The 20,822-nt window shown below is 42.9% G+C and overlaps 1 protein-coding gene across 1 annotated transcript in view; it reads right to left on the bottom strand.

Annotated features, from left to right (window-relative positions):
- BCAM (basal cell adhesion molecule (Lutheran blood group)) overlaps positions 1-20,822 on the bottom strand; it is a 71,995-nt gene that overhangs the window by 5,782 nt on the left and 45,391 nt on the right. Inside the window, exons 14-16 of the mRNA XM_018561328.1 lie at positions 19,743-19,878; positions 18,592-18,621; positions 15,892-16,027 (exon numbers count right to left, since the gene is read on the bottom strand). Of these exons, the coding sequence (XP_018416830.1) occupies positions 15,892-16,027; positions 18,592-18,621; positions 19,743-19,878 (302 nt within the window). The remainder of the gene's footprint in view (positions 1-15,891; positions 16,028-18,591; positions 18,622-19,742; positions 19,879-20,822) is intronic.

The raw sequence follows: 20,822 nt of genomic DNA, 5'->3' as shown, positions 1-20,822 counted from the left end.
ACATCAACAAGACATTTCCTTCCACATAACTGCCGCTCACTAGATATTTTCTCTTTTTCGGACCATTCTCTGTAGACCCAAGAGTTCGTTGTGCGTGAAAATCCCAGTAGTCCAGCAGTTTTTAAAAATATTGAGACCACCCCATCTGGCACCAACAACCATGCCACATTCAAAGTAACTTAAATCCCCTTTCTTCCCCATTCTGATGCTCGGTTTGAACTTCAGCAAGTCGTCTTCACCACGTCTAGATGCCTAAATGCATTGAGTTGTTACCATGTGATTGGCTGATTAGCAATTTGTGTTACAAGCAATTGAACAGGTGTACCTAATAAAGTGGCCGGTAAATGTATATATAGACACAACTGTTTATTTAAAAAAACTATCTATATACATACACACACATTTTATATATATCTATATAGATATATAGACATATATCTATATATCTCAGTATATATATAAAATGTTTAAAAGTGTATAAAATAGACAAAAACCTACTAAAATAAAAGTGACCCAAAACCATTCTAGCTTTCCTTTGAAAGGATGCTCACACAGTAGGGTCAGTTATCCACGTCCTTGCACTTGAGAGATAATATGATGCCAGAACGCTGATGTATTTGAGTGTAATGGCAGAGCACTGGATCACAGTGGAAGGCGCAACTAGTTTCCTGAAAGGATGTTTAAAAGGTCCCGGCAAACAATATGTGAACTCCTCGAGGAAGTGGTGGACATAACAAGATTGCTGCTTGGCTAATTATTCAATGGTGAGCATGTGCTAATCTGTGATTAGTCATCTGCTGGAAACGATGAAAAAGCCAACAGCAAAATAAACATGTTCATAACATAATAGACGTTCTAAACATTAGGGGCTTTTTTAGACTGCAGTTGCACCAACATGCTGGATTTTTGGATCTTTAAAAAAAAAAAAGAGACTATTTTATGTATGATTTTTGGCATTCTTGTGTGCTTTTTACCAAAGGCTCTGAGAGCTGTTTATATACACGTTGTCCTTAGATAACATATAAAATACATTGCATACAACTATATACCGACATCATCAAAATCACTTGTGCACCTGATAAATTGTCTGGGCTGTAATATAGACAACCTCCCAAGATAGTGCACATAAATCAGGCATATGCAACCTTAAAGAGGAACTAAAGACAAAACTTGTTTTATTTTGGATAGAGTTAGGGAAGGTTATAACCCCTGTTAGTTTTTTTGCCATCTGTGTCCAGTTGGGGAGATATCTCTTTGCTTCCTGTCCCATAGCCACAGCAGGGGATGAGAAGAAATCCCCCCGAAGAGAAGGAGATGCCTGGTTCTCACCAGTTTCACCAGAACTAGTGTCCCCATTGCAAGATTCCCCCTCTATTCCTGTTCTGGTGACATTTTACAATTTGGGATCGCGGTCACCAGGACAAATGTGGGCAACACCGTGTCACTTCTGCTGTCCATAACTATAAGGTTTTTGTTTACATGAGCGTAAAGAACAGGCATTTGCTTTGCCTTGATAAAGCTTTCTAAATGCTTTGAAAAGGAAATGATTGTTGTTTACATATATATATGGCAGCACCTGCGCAGTTCAACAGCATAAATGTCTGTGGTGCTCATCTACATCCTGGAGATGAGCCCCATAGACTTAAGTAGAGTTCCACTGCATAGCTGCAGCCAGGAGAGAGTGAACTCGAAGATAGGATGTCAAACGCAGCAGACCACGGACATCAGATCTTGGTAAGTAGCTGTGAAGGGGGGAGGGTAGGCTCTCTTAGGTCAGAGAAGGAGGGGCAAACAGAATATGTGCATTTTGTCTGAAAGTGCACTTAGTTTTTAAGGCAGCACATTCATTGTAAGTAGGGATGACCATGATATTGATCCAAACCCAAGCAGTTCATCAAACAGGCGAACGATTTAGCCAGTTCGTCTGCTTACTGAACCTCTGTCTGTGTCCTAGCTGCCATTCACACTGTGCAGGGATCCCAACTTGAAAAAAGCAATTTCAGAGAGGTGCCCTCTGCACCCTCCCCATCCGCGGCGCAGGAAGCAATAGCTTCTTTGCTATCTGCAGGTTTTTTTTTTTTTTTTTAGTATTCTGACAGCTGCTGCCGTCAGAATAATAATAGAAAAAAAACCAACATAGGAATGCATAGCTAGATTGCTATTGGCTATTTCAATTTGCAATAGCCAATAGCAAGATGGCTATTTCTCCCGCCCTCTGCTGCTGTCAATCACTAGATTAGGACCTGACGGAAAACTTCAGGTCCCCCTCTGGTGATTGACAGCAGCAGTGGGCGGGTGCAATAGATGGTTTGCTATTGGCTATTGCAAAGTGAAATAGCTAATAGGAATCTAGCTATGCATTCCTATGCTGGTTTTTTTCTTTTTCTGACTTACGTCGGCCAGCGGCTCCGATGTCAGAAAAAAAAAAAAAAACCAGAGCAGGGAAAGGTTTACTCTGCTTGATCGTCTGGTAGAGTTGGGATGTCTGCACTGTGCGACCACAGCATCAGTGGTTGCTAGGATGCTTGCTGCTGGGCTGCACAGCATCATTGGTTGCTAGGACGCAGGTGGGCAAGAAATAGCAACCAATGATTCTGTGACATTGCCAGTGTCTTAGCAACCAATTAGGCTATGCGGGCCAGGCAGCATCACTGGTTGCTAAGACGCTGGCAGTTCCACAGCACCATTGGTCCTAGCAACCAATAATGCTGTGTTGCCCAGCCACTAGGATTCTAGCAACCACTGATGTTGAGGTAGCATCCTAGAAACTAATGATACTGTGTGGCCTAACTACTAGCTTCCTAGCAAACCAATGAAGCTGTCCAGGTTGCACGGTGTCAATGGTTGCTAGGACGTAAGCAGCTCTGGGTTTGAATCAATTGGACGTTCGCTGAACCTTTTGCATAAGGCCCGGTTCACACCTGGGCATTTTGTAGCGCGTTCCTATGCTCACAAAAAACGCTCAAACACCAAAATCCCATTATTTCCTATGGGTATGGTTCACACCTGGGCGTATTATAGGCCGTATGAACGCGCTACAAAACGCCCTACGCCCTAAGAAATACAGGAGCTTCTTTGGGGCGTTTTTGTTGCGCGTATCCATTGGGATAATCGCGCAACAAATGCGCGACACGAAACGCGCGACAAACGCGCATATTCGATACGCCTAGATGTGAACCCAGCCTAAGTCTGAATAAGTCCTACGCCACATGAATAAAAGGTGACTGTTGTTAGCACGCACATGTGTATAATAGTTTGTCCCATCCCCTGTGATTGTCATAATTGCTGGACAGCTTGGTCCTAATGTAAATGTGAAGAAAAAATATAAATAGGCACGTCAAATAAAAATAGAATTCATATACTGAATATCATCATTACAGTACCACAATGCCTCCAATGAAGTACATCTCAGTACATTGAAACTAAAAATAATCCTTTCCCAACAATCGACTGTCGTCTGAAATCTGTACTGTACTGCAGCCGAAGAGAGTTTTATTTTAGCTTCAGTAGTCTTGTAAATATTTAGCTAGTTCATTTTTAGAGTGAGTTGTCCTGGGATTCCTGCCGGGTGGAAGAGATGGAAGAAAATATTCTCTAAGGGGTGTAAAGTCTTTGTGGCCGAAAATTGTTCTGAACGTATTTAAACTTCCTGAGTTATTTTGAACTTTCCAGAGTCAAAGAAACTCTTTCATCGCTAGTGCGAGATTTGTCCGAAGCAGTGGATGTCATTTTAGTTACAATTTCTGGTGTTAAAACCAAAACCATTTTTTTTATGGAATGGGGAAGTTTGAGAACTTGTGTCTGGTTTATAACGCTAGGTCTTTTTCTCTTTTCTTCCTGTTCTCTCTTACCAGTTGAGTTTCTCCCTCCAGTAGAAAATGTATTTCTTTGCTGCGGTTTTTCCTGACACCCATCAAATAGAGAGGAGATTTTCTCTCACTTCCTGTTGGGTGTAACATGAATCAAATTGACAGGAAGTGAGGAAAAGAGGGGAGATAGAAAAAGAGGGGACACAGATAAGAATACAAAAGTTGACTGAGGTTCTAACCCTTGCATATTTTGTCCAATGCTAAATACAAATATTTTCTTGGGGTTGGGCTTTAAACTAAAATCTTTAATGATTCACTGAAAAGGGTGCAACTTTATGGTATGTGCTAAAGCTGTGTAACCTCAGGACCCACATTTGAAATTGGTCATTAAGTCGTAACCCGAGTCGCAGTAGTGCGTGTTCCAGTGCCGGCGACCGAACTGTGGGCGGGAGGTGCGTTTGGGGTGCCATAAAAATGAATGGCAATGCGACACACCTCCCACCCCAGAACGCACGGTAGGTGCGATTGCATGGTACAGGGCATTATTCGCACAGGACTGTGTGAGTAACGCACTGTACTAGTGTGAACAGGCCTTCGAAAAAACACACAACCACAGACATAATCTCACACACTCACTATTTTTTAAGATGCACCTAGTCTCCCTACCTTACGAGAACTGGATGGATCCTCAACCTGGTATCCAGTGTGTGTTGCTGTCCTGTGATGGAGCTCCATCTATATGTACATTGCTTGCACATCTCCTTTGCATGCCCTGTAGAGGTGTCATGAACCAGAATGTGACGTCACTCCAGTCCAGGCGCCTCTACAGGACACGCAAGGGAGCTGTAAGCAATGCATGTATGGATGGAGCCCCCTAGCGGCCATACCCCCAGCCCACTCCACTTCAAGCTGATACTTGGTGCTGAGCAGCATATTTTGAATAGCTGCTCGGTGCGCGAACTGACATTGCTGCGCTAGGGGGAGACTGAGGAGCCTCTCACCTAGTGGAATGGAAGGCACAAGGCGACCCACTAAACATGGGGTCACGACACACTAGTTGAGAATGGTGGTTCTAAAGGGAAAGCTGAGTTTAAAGCTGAGTTTCAGTCATCTTAGCCTTTCCTTGTTTTTCCCTCCCTCCTTAGCAACGTGCCAATCGCATTTTTGAATTAAAAACCCTTTCTGTTTTCAGTACTTGCCATTTGTTAGGCCCAGTGATGCCATCATTGGACTTCTGAGCTTCCCTATGCAATGCAGACAGACCATGGCTGGTAGGAGAGTCTTCAGGGTGCAGTACATAGCTTCCTGAGAAGACCCTCCAAACAGCCCTCGGCACTGTTGCAAACAGTGGTCTTTTGGTAGGATCCATGTAATCATCAAACCACCTTTATGGGTGCGTGGGGTATAGGTTTGGAGCATTGGGCATTGTTAGTGAACTGCATCTGCTGGCCGGCCACCCTTGAAAGAAACAAAATCCAATGACTGCCAGGGAGAGTAAGATGGAGGAGGAAATGGCTAGATGATGCTGCATTTCTATTATCCAGGAAATTATTTTAGCTATATCCATCTTCGAAGGCACACTGGAGGAAGCTCACAGAGTGCAGTGAAATCACAGTAAGCATTTCCAGTACGGGAGAGGAGACTGTACAACTGTGCTGAAGGTATAGCTAGAGTCCAGATTTAACTGTTCTTTAGCTTTATTTTATATTCTTCTTTTATAAGGACTAAGTCCACCTGGATGCAATATTTTAGCTGTAGATAGAATGTGGTGGAGTCATTCTTTAGTTCTTATTCTCTTGGGGGCCTCCCACCTCCTTGCCATAATTCCTGACTTTATTTATGTCCACCTTAAAGTGATGGGTGCTTTTAAATAACAGGGTGGGACACACGTCTCCACAGGTTAGAATAGTGGCTGGACAAATCATCAGGAAGTCCACATGCAGGAAAACAGTGGATTTTTTGATGGCAAAGTGTATAAGGATCACAGACCAGGCAATACACCTAGAGAGTACTGACCAGTCACTTGTCATTGATACCGTCACAGGTCACGGACATCAATCACTCCTTCAGTAAGTGCCCAGAGTACTTAGTCTAGCCTCCCATGCATTCCCTATCTCCACATGACACAGCCAGATGGAATATCACAAGCTCTTGCCCCCAAACCCACTTCTCAAGAAAGTACAAACCAGTCCAGGAGTTATCTTTAAGTGTATGTATAGCCACAATTTGCTTTTTAGCTTTGGTTCGAGTATAAAAGAGTTAAACCCCCCCCCCATTAAGTTATTTTTTTAAGGTCTTACTTGCTGGCAAGTATTCCCTCTCCTCTGTTGCATTTACTATAACAAAAGGATTAATTAAAATTCCACCAAGGAGAGTGGAACCCCTTTGTTGAGGCTAAAGAAAGTGCACAGAACTGGGAACATCAACATAGAAACATAGAAAATGTCTCAATATATCAATCACAAGCTTGTCTAATTGGCTTGCTGCTTTTCTCAGCAGTTTTCCTTATTACAACACCGAGGCTAAACACATGGTTATAGCCCACACACCCTCATTCTGCAATGAAGTTCTATATTCCTTGCAATATATACAACAGACCTTTTTATCAGTATTGCCACCTGTCCATAAATGTATAGACATGTGTAACATCTTGGTAATCAAAAATAGAGTCTATAAAATCCATAATAAATGTAGAAACCTTTAACAATTACTTTGTCCCAAGGGTAGCCACTGTACTCTATTGGTGAGGTAAATGTCCGGGTGCTCATCCAAAAAACATCCATACAAATCCAAAGTAGGGCTAGAGGCAGTCAGGGGTCTTGCAGTTGAGATAACTCAAAGTTTCGACACAGCTCAGTCCATCTTTATCAAGATAATTACTTATATATACACTGCCTGGCATCATTTCGATAAGATTATGCAATGTCACAGCAATTACTTCCATCCAGAGTTGCATTCATTTTTCACCAAGATCTTGTAGTGATTATGGGAGAGTCGGACCACTGCATAAAGTCTTCTCCAGCACCTCCCAAAGATTCTCAATGGGATTAAGGTCTGGACTCTGTGGTGGACAATCCATGTGTGAAAATGAGGCCTTATGCTCCCTGAACCACTGCTTCACAATTTGAGCCCGATGAATCCTGGCATTGTCATCTTGGAATATGCCCGTGCCATCAGGGAAGAAAAAATTCATTGATGGAAAAACCTGATCATCCAGTATATTAAGTTTGGCAGCTGACCTCTTTATTTTGGTCATATAACATTGCTAAACCTAGACCTATTATCCAATGGAAGGCTCTGACCTATCTGCCTAGCTACATCTAGGTGGTGACTTTTTTTGACCAGGCAGTGTATAATTTTGACTGAATGTCTGAAAAGCTCTTATTTATTAGGGTTTTCATTCTTCAAACTCATGAAATGGCACCATGGAATGATAAAGGGCCATGTAACCATAACAAATGTCAGGTGACTCTAATTAATACTGAGTAGCACTGAATTGGAAGAAATAAGTTATTAGTGTTTGGAAATGGGCCAGTCTTAGCTAAAAGAGCTTTGTGTTGGGAGGGAAATTAATTCTTACAGAATTATATAAATCACAAGTGGTGAAATAACTTTTTCTTGGCAATGCAGTGAATTAAATTCAATTTGATTAGACGTTGGCTACTCCCTCCTACTGCATAACACAAACAGCCTTGTAAAGAGAGAACTATTTGTACTTTAACCCGCCACTTAGCCTAATTCTGTTATTGTCTTTAAAATTAAACAGACAATATAAAAAATGATATATTGTACTATGTTCATATGTCCCAGAGTGATATACAAAGATTTCAATGATACCTTTTAGGTGTACCAACCCCTGCCCCTCACCAGATGTTAATACATCTGAACCAAGAAAACAAACTCAGTGCTAACTTTTCCTTGTCATGTATTCCGTGTGGTAACACTGTGGTTAGTGGTGGGCAGCGCCAGGGACCCCAGTTTATTTTTCCACAAAGTTTGCATGTTCTTCCTGTGCGGGTTTCCTCCTACAACCCAAACAGCAGTGTGACTACTTTTCTTCATTTCAATAGGCTGACTGACTGATTACAAGTTAGAAGATGTGTGATATTTAATATCACTTAATCCAATTATTTATAATCTTTTCTAGGGGTGCCAACAAATCTGTCCAGACTATTTCAGAATATCTCTATAGAATAAACAATGATTTATCACTTTTCACACTTTCTTTGCTTTACCCAATGACATACCAAAGGTATCAGGTATAGATTAGATCATTTCTTCTGACTGGTAGTGCCGTAGGAGAATATTGAGCCAGCTGTTTGGCCGGCTCCTTGCTGATTGGCTGGGAAGCCAGCTTCCCGGCCAATCAGCATGGAGCCGGCCAAACAGCCGGCCCGATGCTGATTGGCTGGAAAGCCGGCTTTCCAGCCAATCTGCATGGAGCCAGTTTCCACGCCAATCCGGAAGCTGTGGTGGGTCATTACTCGGCCACCCGACTTCGTAATTAGCTGGGAAGCCAGCCCGATGCTGATTGGCTGGGAAGCCGATTTCGCGGCTAATCACAATCGAGCTGGCCAAACATGGGTAATCAGGAAGCCGGGCGGCATGTCATTACCTCATACTTGATGCCGAAAAAACAGTAACGGTGCATCCCTACATTGTATTAGACATGATGATGTCACGGGTCCTTAGACTGCCAGAGCCCGGGGAGATAAAGCTGTGAGAACCGGTCTAGTAGCCAGGCAGGACCCAGGGTTGGGTAAGTATTTCTTAATCATTTGGTCCTCTGCACAAAAACAAGCAGTTAAGCCTTACAATAGAAGGGTAGCCCCGCTGCAAGGGTTAACTTTTCAAAATCCTGGAGTTCCTCTTTAAAGTGGCACTCCTGTTTGACTCACAGCTCAGAGACGTTGACCATATCAAGTGGCTTGTCACGTGCCGCGCTCTACAGAAATCTGCAATCTTTCAACAGCTGAGTATTATGAATGATATGCCCACGGTGCTTTAGAAGTTATAAACAGATTACTTTCCCCCGTTCTGACATCAGAGAGGAAACATGCTTTTTTGATTAACTAATCAAACCCAATACATAAGGCCAGAGTTATTTTGGGACTTCCTCTATGCACAGAAGTTCATGTCCTTGTTTCATGGTAGCCAGGGAACAGAACCCTATAATCTCAGGTCAGAAAGGGAAGGTTACTAAGACAGCTCTAATTGCTTACATTTCACAATTGATTACACATTTTAGAATTGTTCCATTTACCGCAATTTTTCCCACTGGATTACAGTTACACTGATACAGTACGGGTACATGAAACTTTAGGAGACATTCCAGTTTATGGTGAAAGTGCTTCCAGGACACAGAGAAAAGCAAATGGAGGAAGCAGCTGTTAGCTGTGGATAGTACTGTATTACATCACACTGCAGAACATTTTACACTTTAGATCCCAGCACTCTCTCATGTCTATGGGCATTTGCAGCTGCTTCAAAGCCAACAGCAGACGGAGCAAAGGAACCCTGCGTCCATACATGGACTTACCTCTTAAAGTGTATTTCCACTTTTGCAGCCAATTTGGCATATGACTTATTTTATATTTGTTACATGTTCCCATTCATACATATTTCAATGCTTCTTGCAGTTTAAATTGCTTTTTCTTGGGGCAGGCCCCTTTTCACACGGGCTGATCAAGAGGGGATCTGTGCATTGATACTCTCCTGATCAGAGCAGTACGGAGCAGATGCCACCACTGTGACATCTGTGGCCGACCAATTTTTTCATCCATGAAGTCACCGGACCCCCTGTTGGTCTACAGGGAATCAGATGTAAATGGACATGTTTCCCTGGTTACCATGAAACAAGGACATGAACTTCTGTGCATAGAGGAAGTCCCAAAATAACTCTGGCCTTATCTATTGGGTTTGACGTGTCCATTTACATCTGATCACCCCCGATCTGGTACGATCAGGTCCGGCGAAACTGATCTCTGATGTGTTTGTTTTTACGGAACTGTCTAGACCCGGGGGTAACCGGGTGTAAACTGACACTAGTCCATTTACACATGGCTGCCCATAGACTTACATTGGGCATCCGATCGGGTCCGCTTGAAAAACTGACAGGCGGACTGCCCATGTGAAAGGGGTCTTAAGGTTTCTTGGCTTCTTAAGGGTTATATTTTCTACTTGCTTATCCTTCTTTGAAATGTTAGAATGGATTGTAAGTTCATTATCATTTGCAAAGTAGATCTGAACACTGCATGTCCTAATGAAGGGTTAAAGAATTACAACCCTGGCTTGTCCATAGTATGTTCATGAAGTTAAAAGAGAACTATGGGGTGACCTTTTTATCCCATAGTTCTCTTTAGGGTCACGGGAGGACATATACTAATGCCCTCCCGTGACCCAAAGCTCAGTATATAGCGAGCTATATACTAAGAGCGCCACAGCCAGGACAGATCATGACAATACTGTCGACATCCACCCCGATGGCTGATTGACAGAAGGCTCTGCCTATCTAGAGGCAGAGCCAGCTGTGCCCGCCCCCTCCCCTGTCCTTCCTCCACTCAGCGCTGGTGACAGTCACCGCTCACTGCAGGGAGATGATTGGGAAGTGAGCGAGTGACGGTATCGCTCACTTTCCGAACAATAGAGCCGACATGTGACAGTTTCAATGTCACACGTCTCGGCTCTAACTATGAGGATGAGTGGAAATCACTGACCTCATAGTTCACCTTTAATAAGAAAAACACAATCCTCAAATTTCAGTCCATAGTCTCGTTATAAGGACAGATCACTGTGAAAGTGCTCAGAAAAACCTGGAATCAGCCATGTTGCCTGCTGCAACAAAACATCTAAAAAGGTAAGACAAGTTTTTTGAAACATAAGTTGTTAAGTACGCTATGTGAATGGGGACATATAACAAACCTATAGTGGAGTTTTCTCAAATTTTGGCTGCAAAAGTGGAAATACACTTTAAGGCTCCACTGCAGAAACAAAAGGTTGTCCATGGATGTGACCAACAGAGATAAGAATACAAACTAAGCACATTAACATCAGAACAGCTGTTCTGGTTGAAGCAGGCAAAGCTTCCCAAATTGGGGGAATCTAAACATAGTGCATGTAAGAATAATAATCTTATCAGACCTCATTCAGACCCTCAATTAGTTAGTTCCTATCGAGCCATTCAACCCACAATTGGCCTCCTTTTAGCTGCCCTCAGGCAAATTGTCCTGCCTATTGTTTACAGTATTCCATGGGGGTAGAAGCTCCATCTATACATTCAGGTGCTCCAGCAAGATAATCACCAACCACAAGTCTCAATCATGGTCTGAAATAAGCAATAAACATGTAAATAAGTGGAAAGAGGTGGGAGAGAACTACAGGTTAATGCTGAACTCCAGGCAGACATTTTGTTATTGGTCTATAGCTCATATCTTAAGCAATTTCTTGTTATTCCATGCAGGTGTTCACCCATTGAGGGACCCCGACTTGAATAAATTAGACGAAGGTCTCTGTTCCCTTTATTTAAATGCTTCTTGCAGTTTAAATTGCTTTTACTTGGGTTAGGCCCCCTTTCACACGGCTGATCAAGAGGTGACCTGTGCATGGATCCCTTCCCGATCAGAGCAGTATGGAGCGGATGCTACCACTGTGACATTTGTGTCCGACCAAAGTCCCCGGACCCCATGTTGGTCTATGGGGAATCAGACGTAAACAGACATGTGTCCATTTACATCAGATCACCCCCGATCTGGTACGATCAGGTCCGGCGAAACTGATCTCTGATGCGTTTGCTTTTACGGGACTGTCTGGAGCCGGAGGTAACCGGGTGTAATCTGACACTAGTCCATTTACACATGGTGGCCCATAGACTTACATTGGGCATCCGATCGGGCCGCTTGAAAAACTGACAGGCGGAGCGCTGATGTGAAAGGGGCCTTAGGGTTTCTTGGCTTCTTAAGGGTTAACATTTCTACTTGTTTATCCTTCTTTGAAATGTTAGGAGGGACTGTGAGTTCATTATCATTTGCAAAGTAGATCTGAACACTTGAATAATTTAGACAAAGGTCTCTGTTCCCTTTATTTCCATTTAGTAAGACCAGTGGCCACTGTACCAATAGAAAATATAATTAAAATAATTATGCCATTAAAATTTCAATGATCTATAAATTTTCTGGGGGGGGGGGGGGTTACAAAGCTCAAAAATGTTAGCAAACTGCAGCAGAGAAGAATCAGGTCCCCTGACCAGTCACACATCACTGTTCTGTGAGGCAGAGCTATGTTGATCTCAGGACAAGACGGACAGAAATACAAATTATTTTGGTAGCTCTCTTATATTATCTACTGTGCATATTTAGCTGTTTGCCTGGAGTTCAGCTTTAAGTTTCTTTTATCCTCTCCAAAACCACAGGAATTGTGGCTGTTTTCAACACTTGAGCCAAGGAATGGCAGCATTAGGAGGGGACATGCCACATCATAAGTGTCCTGTGGTTTTAGGAAGAAATTAGCTAAATAGTTAATTACAGCACCAAGTTTTTGCTCTGGGAAAGCTAAACTCTTCATAGATTATTTTTTTCCATGAAAAAAAAAACAAAAAACAATCAAATGCAACTGCTTCATGAAGTCACAAAGGTGAATCTCCAGCTACACATAAAGAGGGGAATTTATCAAAACTGGAGCAGACAAAATCTGGAGCAGCGGTGCATGGCAGCCAATCAGCTTCTCTGTTTCATTTTCAAATCTTAACTGAACAAACTGAAGAAAGAAGCTGATTGGTTGCCCTGGGCAACTGCTCCAGATTTCGTCTACTCCAGTTTTGATAAATTCCCCCCAAAGTGTCAGTACAATCAAACTGAAAAAAAAGTGTCAATCTCACCCTATAGGGCAAAGCAATAATGCCACCCAATGGGCAATACAATGGGGAAATTTACCAAATTTGGAGCAGGCAGAATCTGGAGCACCGGTGTATGGTAACCAATCAGTTTCTTTCCTTAACTTGTTCAGTTAAGCTTTGGAAATGAAAGCTGGAAGCTGATTGGTTGCCATGCACAGTTGCTTTAAGGTCCCCACACACCTTACGATAATCGTATGATAATCGCGGGAAATCCCGCGATCGTACACTGCCCGTTCGGCATTGCGGTCATCGGAAGCCCGCCCCTCAGGGGGCGTGGCTTGTGATCATCGCAAGGTAGGCAGATCGTACGTTTTTTTTAAGTACCTTACAACCATCGCAAGACAAAAGTCTTGCGATGGTTGTAAGGTGTGTGCCCAGCCTTAGCCTTAGCCTTAGAAAATTCCGCTCATTGAGTTTTACATCAATTTCTACTTAGTTGCTGTGGGTAACTGTACTTTGCATATCATTGTTACATTTAACACAACTGTCTTACCAATCAACAAATACAGTATGTGTGGTATAACTTGAAAGTGGATAACGTCAATTAAGGTTTGGACCTTTACAGTCTAGACATAAGTTCCACAAATGTCACAGAGAGAAGACAAAGATGTGGCAGGAAGAAGCAATTAACAGCAAGTCCACCCAAAATTGCTTTACGGGTCTTGGAAAACACTAATCTGATCTCTTACTTTGGTTTCTCTGCAGAGGCCCGCTTACCACATCATGCCCATAGCCCTGCATTATGTGCGAGGACAACAAGGGACAGTCCATGAACAGGAGTGGAGGGCGAGTAGGAGAGCGCCTGCTGCCGGGGGAAGGGAGGAACAGGTAAGTAAAAGTCCTCTTCGCCTTCCCCCCGGACACAAATGAGCAGTTAACCCTCGCAATGCCGGGGAAGCCTCACTTCTGAGTTATTTTTTTTTATAGAAAGGCATTAAGGGTAAGAAAAGTGTGCCATTGTCTAATCAGGAAGCTGCTGCAAAACCAAATACTCTTCTCTAGGTGACAAATTCTGTTTAGCTCCTTCATTTTACAAGCACAGCATGACCTGCCACGTAACTGCCGAATTGTATATGACTTCTCAGTGCAAAGCAATGCATCTGTAACCAGGAGCGTGTTTTACCCGGGCCGCTCAGCTCATGAATATGTATTGACAACATATATGATGCAGTTGCCATGGATACGGCAGCCCCCAGATCTCCCTATGAGTTCTGCCTACATTCTCAGGAGAGGCAGTGACTTCTAACCCGAGGCAGCTCCGTGTTACAGAACAGATTAAGGCGGAAGAATAGGTTGGCGGCCGTCCATATATAATGAAAGCACAATATGATTATGCTGAGATAACGGCGCAGAGGAAGTGGCAGAACAGAGCACGACTTGTCGAACAAAACAACTGGGACAAGAGCTAACAGAGAGACCTGGAGAGGAACAACGCAAGCACAATCTTTGACTGAAGTTTCAGCATTTCGATCACTTTGCTTCATTATAGTTTCTCCTTCCAGGGTGAAAAAGCAAACTGCAGGATTGTGAATTGAAGTGCCACACTCTGCTTAAGAGTCCATATATTTCTTAATTTGATATTGGGGTAAGGGGACAGTATAGAAATAGTCAACACGTTTCGGGGGGGCCATATTACTACCCCCTTCATCAGGGCTTACTAAGGCAGAGCATGTATCAGGACTGCAAATGCTTACAATTAAATACTGTTTTGTCCAATGTATGAAAATGCATAGAGCTTTTTTATAGCTGATTTGATATAGAGTCATGTTTATTCTTCCTTGAATCTTCGTGAGCTTTGTGTATTTCTTCCAGATTTGTGCAGTCATCCAGTGTGACAATTGGAGCTTCCTGTAATAAAGACCGCTCACTGCTGCTCTCTCTCCATGTGCAGGGTTGCTGGTCTAGTCACCGCCCCCTCTGTAATGGCAGCCTGTAGTGGGTGGGGCCTGCTGGAACCCTCCCATAGCTCTGCTCTCTGTGCAAGCTATATACAGCACAGTGATGAGCTACTTCTACAAGATAATAACTAGGTTTATATAGGCATTTGGTGCATAGGAAGTGGATTTATATCCTTTGTGGCTAATGAGGAATATCTTTCAAAGAAAGGTTTTGTGCCCAGAATTCAGCTTTAAAGAAAACTTTAGATACAGCCATTACATGAAAACTTTTGTGCCTGGTGTTTAGCTTTAAAGGACCAATAACACAAAAATATTGCATTCTATCTGATGACTAAATGTGGTTAATATATGTAACAACAGCATATAACACAGCGGTAGGCAACCTTGGCACCCCAGCTATGGTGAAACTCCAAATCATATATCATGCTTCTACCCTTGGGAGCCATGCCTGTGGCTATCAGAGTCTAGTGGTCTAACCAGGGCTCTGTGGGGTCTAACCAGGGCTCTGTGGGTTCTAACCACGGCTCTGTGGGGTCTAACCAGGGCTCTGTGACGTCTAACCAGGGCTCCGTGGGGTCTAACCACGGCTCTGTGGGGCTTAGCCAGGCTGGTGTGACCCTACAGAGCCCTGGTGAGACCCTACAGAGCCCTGGTGAGACCCTACAGAGCCATTATGGGCTTAAAATGGCCGTACTTTCTCTGCTGGATGTGACAGGTGCAGGGTACAAATCAGTGGCAGGCAATGGCTGGATGTAAATCTAAGCAACTATATGCATACAGGGCTGTGCGCTCCTCCCTGAATACAGACAGTCTGATTTCTGAAATGCGATCTGTCGGAGATCTGATATTTGGATGGCCCAAATACTTTTGTTGAAGGTGGCGGGTGGAAAATTGCCGGCGGAACTGTCACTGAAGCGAATCAAGTGCAGTTACCGTTCGGGTATTCTAATGGTAGCAGGTGCCAGCTGTCATACTACAATAGACCAGCAAAGGAAATTTCTCCATTGGCGCTATTTATCATAAATGTATGACACTGTTAGAAATAATTGTACAGTATATGTGTATGCCCAGCTTGATGTAGACATCACATCTAAAACTGGTAAACTGCAATATATTGCATTTTTAATTCTTGGGTTTACATATCCTTTAACCGGAAAGCATGCTCATCTGCATGTGTATGTAAACTATCCCAACATCAATGTTATCTGATTACTACACTCATTCACTCTCATATGATAACAATGCAGCATTTTCACTTCAATATTCATAAGTATAACTCAGCTGATTGACTTACAGTGGTTGTTTCTCTGAACGTCCGCAGGCCAACTTTCCTTTCTTCTGTAGGAAATAGAAGAGGGCAACGACTAGAAGCAGGAGGAGGACGCACACAACGACTGCGATTATGGCCGTGCTGCTGCCACCACTCTGTTCTGCAAGAGGCAATAGAATGCAATTAGTCTCATAGGCAGCATGAGAGTAGCTGAGATCAATCAGAACAATGACAAGAAATCCGGATGGGTTTCTATACAGGTGAAACTCGAATAATTAGAATATCGTGCAAAGTTCATTTATTTCACTAATGCAACTTAAAAGGTGAAACTAATATATGAGATAGACTCATTACATGCAAAGCAAGATAATTCAAGCCGTGATTTGTCATAATTGTGATGATTATGGCTTACAGCTCATGAAAACCCCAAGAACCCCAAATCCACAACCTCAAAAAAGTAGATTATTACATGCAATCAATAAAACAAGGATTGTACATAGAACAATATCGGACCTCTGAAAAGTACAAGCATGCATATGTACTCAGTACTTGGTTTGGGCCCCTTTTGCAGCACTTACTGCAATTACTTTTGGACGATATTCTAATTATTCGAGTTTCACCTGTATGTTACTGGACTTTTCCTATCACTCCTTTTAAACACTCTCCATCCAGAGCAATGTCTTAATTATTGCACACACATGATAATATCTGAATTTTTGGCTAGAAAGCAGCTTAAAACCCCCAAAAGGCCCAGAAAAATAAATAAATACTAGTTGCAATTGGTTATGTTGCATGATATTTGCGCAAATGTTCATCAAACCAGTATTTTCAGGATTATTATTATTATACAGGATTTATATAGCGCCAACAAGCAGCGCTTTACAATATAAAGAAGACATTACAATAACAATACAATTCAAGACAAGATAGTAAGGAGGGCCTACAATCTAAAAGGGAGGGGCAAGTGATACATGAGGAGGTAGCTGTGTGGGGATGAATTTTTTGAGACCACCATGTTTGAGTGGTTAGGTTGAGGTGGGATAGGCTTCCCTGAAGAGATGAGTCTTAAGGGATCGCCTAAAGGCAATCAGAGTGGGAGATAGTCGGACAGGTTGGGGTAAAGAGTTCCAGAGGACGGGAGATACTCTAGAGAAGTCCTGGAGGCAAGCATGGGAATTACACAAAATTTACTTTTTTACGAAAATTACTTTTAGCGCTTTAGTGCACAGAAAAAGAATTTAACACTCAATGTTTTGGAAAAGTATAAAAGATGGGGTCACATTGAGTAAATAGATACCAAACATGGCAAACCTTAAAATCGTGTACGCCCGTGAAATCACAAAAAGATACAATGCCCAAAACTGCCCATAAGTAACGCTTTAAAAGCTTTTACTGCTCCTCAGTTTAGTGTTAACAGTGACTGATGGCCCTAGAATTATAGCTCTCGCTCCAGTGTCACGGTGATATGTAACGTGTGGTGCAATCGTCATTCTCGCACGTAGGCACCCTCTGACGGATTTTTACATTTGTATGTGCGTGTATGTGGGGACGGTGGGGGACTTAAAACAAATAAAGGTTTTGTGTTTTTTTAATTTCATTGTTTAAGCTTATTTTTTCACCTAACTTTATTGCTATCACATAGTAGGATAACAAGCCCCCTAAGTGATAGCAAAGAGGATGTAAAAGGTCTCCATTATGGAGACATCAGGGGCCTATTAGACCCCTAATGTCACCTATGAAACCCAAAAACCCCAAAAGATTGTGCTTCATCAGCTTCTTCTCTGCCCACAGCAGCTGGAGAAATGTCACACTAAAAACGGACATAATGTAATACACACTGCTTCCGCTTTCAGTGATTGGAAGGTGGTGCCACTAGAATTGTGCTGATCTCCTTTTGATCAAGGTACACAGAGCTGCAGTGCTGGTCCCAGGCCCGTATCGGGGACAGCAGAGCCCAGGATAGCTGGCACCATACAAGCGCTCAGGCAGCTCTACAGCTGCCAGAACGCTTGTATGTGAGCAGCCATGCGCTGGCTCACACTTCATGGAAGCAGCAAGTCCCATGTGCACTGACTTCAAAACATAGCACTAAACGCTCCAACTTTTTTTCAATAATGAATCCAGATCAAAGAAACATTGTCTAGCAAATTATTTATTTCCATTTTTGCCTAAGCATTTTCAGTAGCCATGTTTCCAAACAGCTCCAAATCTCTCAGCTCAGCTCCCCTAAACGTCCTGTCCAGTGCAAGATCACAGACAGAAGGAGGAAGAAGCAGCAGGGAGCGGGAATTGGAGAGTAGCTTGCCGGTGTGTTTGTGGAGACACAAACAGCTTACTAGCACACACAATGGTGCTTTCAAAGGGACCTGCAAGGGAAAGGAGCCACCTTAAAACAGGATATCAGGGCCAGTGCTCAGGGGGCCAGCTGATTCTGCAACAAACTAAAATGTTTTGACATCAAACAGCAGCATCCATTGTAAGTGATTTAATCAGCATTTGAAATAGATTAAAAACCTTTTGACTTTAATATCATTTTAATAAAACAGCTCCACTTTGAAGCTAATCTGGTCTTTGCCACACTTACATGGAATGGCAAACTATGGGCTGGCCGGGAAAGTAGGATATATCCTCAACCCAACACTACTCTCTGTGAAAGTCAGCTCTAGTAGCAGATATATAACACAGAAGATAATCATTATCTCTGTAAAATATGATTCTAATTACCTTGAGCCGGAGAAACGCTTGGAGCCTCATCTGCAGGGTGAAGAGAAGAAATATTAACTTAATTAATTTAAGTGCAATAAGAAAGAATTATAATGTTAAATCTAATGTTAGGCATTCATATATACAGTATCTAGGAAATAGACTTTAGAGTACATACTGTGATTTTAAAAAAAGACAAATATGCAAACGTACTAAAGAATAAAAGCTGTTTTAGGAAAGCTATAGAAAGGTAAGTGTATCTGTAATCTTACTGGCTTCCAAGGGCTGCAGAGATAGCCGACCTACCTCTTTGCTTCCCTTCAAAAGCTTAATTAAGATGGGTGAGGCTTAATTTTCTCAGGGGTGGGGTTGATAATTTTGGGGGGGGTGTCTAATTTACAAATTTTCTAACTTACTGCCTTCAGACTGTATAAACAGGACACACCAATGTTATATTGTGCTGTGCATATACAGCAGATACAGTATAATTTACAGGTTGTGTCATAGACATTTCATACAAGGCACGTAGAACACAGTGCGACCACTTTTCAACATTGCTACGTCACATGACCTGTAGTTACCACATTGTTGGGATGCTGTAGACAAGCCACAGTTAGATTACACATACATAGGCAATGGACACACACCTACTCACACCTACTCATCCCCCCAGTTTTGTGGACCATTAACTATTTATATGGCAAAAATGACTGATTAAACCCAGATTTGTTGTTTTCCACCATTACTTTTCCTTTATGCTGGCTTTTCCAAACAAGATAATTAAGAGATAAGATGAAGGTTTTAGTGCAGAATTACACTTTGGTAGTTGAATTGAAGATTGTCATAGATATTTGTACATAAGACCAAAAAGAGTGACAACTGAGGAGAAAAGAGGGACACAGGGATTTGGTTCCAAATGAGGGGCAGTTGGGATGTTGAAAATTGTTTTCAAATTGTTGTATGCTAAAACAATTCAGTAGCTGAAAAAAAAAGCAGCTGATTGGTCAAATAAATCTCAGTAACACCATAAGCCACAAGTAATTCCTTGTCATACAACATCTAGGTCCCTCACATGTCCTGACCTCATATATAAGGTCAGCCAACCACGAATTTAGCATTTTTTCATACATCCTCCCGTTGACCAAGAAACAAATATTAAAAGTCAGACTTACACATGCTCAGTTTGAACATCTTTTTTTTCATTCCCAGGTGGTTTTCTGCACTGCAGGAAATGTTGTTCATTGTCTTGGAGCTGAACTTGAAGGAGACCTCACTTAGTACTTCGAGGTTAGTGAAGGATTCAGAGGCCTGAGAGGAAAACACAAAGTATAATTCCTGGCAGGCTGGACAGTCTGGGGACTCAAAGACAAAGAGAAGCTTTGTGTAGAAAACCTCAGAAATTGAAAGTGTGTACTGCCCATAGGAACCGATCAGCCTTCATATCCAGTGATCATTATTACTAGTGATGCTTTGCAGTATGGAGTTCTGGCCTTAGTTATTATCATTTTATGCAGGGCTGGATTTACTGTATCTGCTGCCCCAATGCCAGGTTCCTCAATGCGCCCCCCCCCCCTGTATGCAGGCTGCATACAAGTGATCTTGATGAGATAATTTGTACAAAACAAGCTGCAGCTTCCCTGCTGGACATTTATCTCTGCTTGCCCAGAGCAGGGCTAAATGTAGAAAACAACTACTCGCCCAGCACCCAGAACTGCATGTCCCGGGCGTCGGGAGAAAGTAATTCCACACCCCTGCTGCCCCTCTACTCCCTGCTGCCCGAAGGCAGGGCCTTGGTTGGCCTTGTGGGAAATCCGGCCCTGATTGTACAAAGCTGTTTTATTGTAGGAGGGCGTTTGAGTTTTCTACATCCCTACAGTCTTGGCTTTAATTCCTTCAAATATGACACTATGGGGTCTATTCACAAAGATGCCGAAGGATCTGGCCGTAGCTTCGGCCGATCCTTCGGCTAGCTTCGGCCCCAGGACCCCTTCGGTTCAGTAGAACCGAAGGGGTGCTGTAAGGGCTATTCACAATAGCCCATACAGCTCCCAATCATGGCCGAGCGGCTCAGTCGAGCTGAACGCATATGCATCGGCTCGGCTGAGCCGTGCTGAAAGCCGAAGCTGGCCAAGCGGCCACAGCCTGCTTCTGACAGCTGGGCGGAGCCAGCCGTGATCTTACGGCTGGCTCCGGCCACTTTCAGAGAGATCAGCGTCCCTGGTTACCTGCTAACCAGGGACACTGATCTCCAA

This window comes from Nanorana parkeri, unplaced genomic scaffold (assembly GCF_000935625.1).
Source record: "Nanorana parkeri isolate BGI_ZX_2015 unplaced genomic scaffold, ASM93562v1 scaffold517, whole genome shotgun sequence".
Lineage (NCBI taxonomy): Eukaryota > Metazoa > Chordata > Amphibia > Anura > Dicroglossidae > Nanorana > Nanorana parkeri.
The sequence above is the reverse complement of the archived record's forward strand: the minus strand, read 5'-3'. Positions and strand labels throughout refer to the sequence as shown.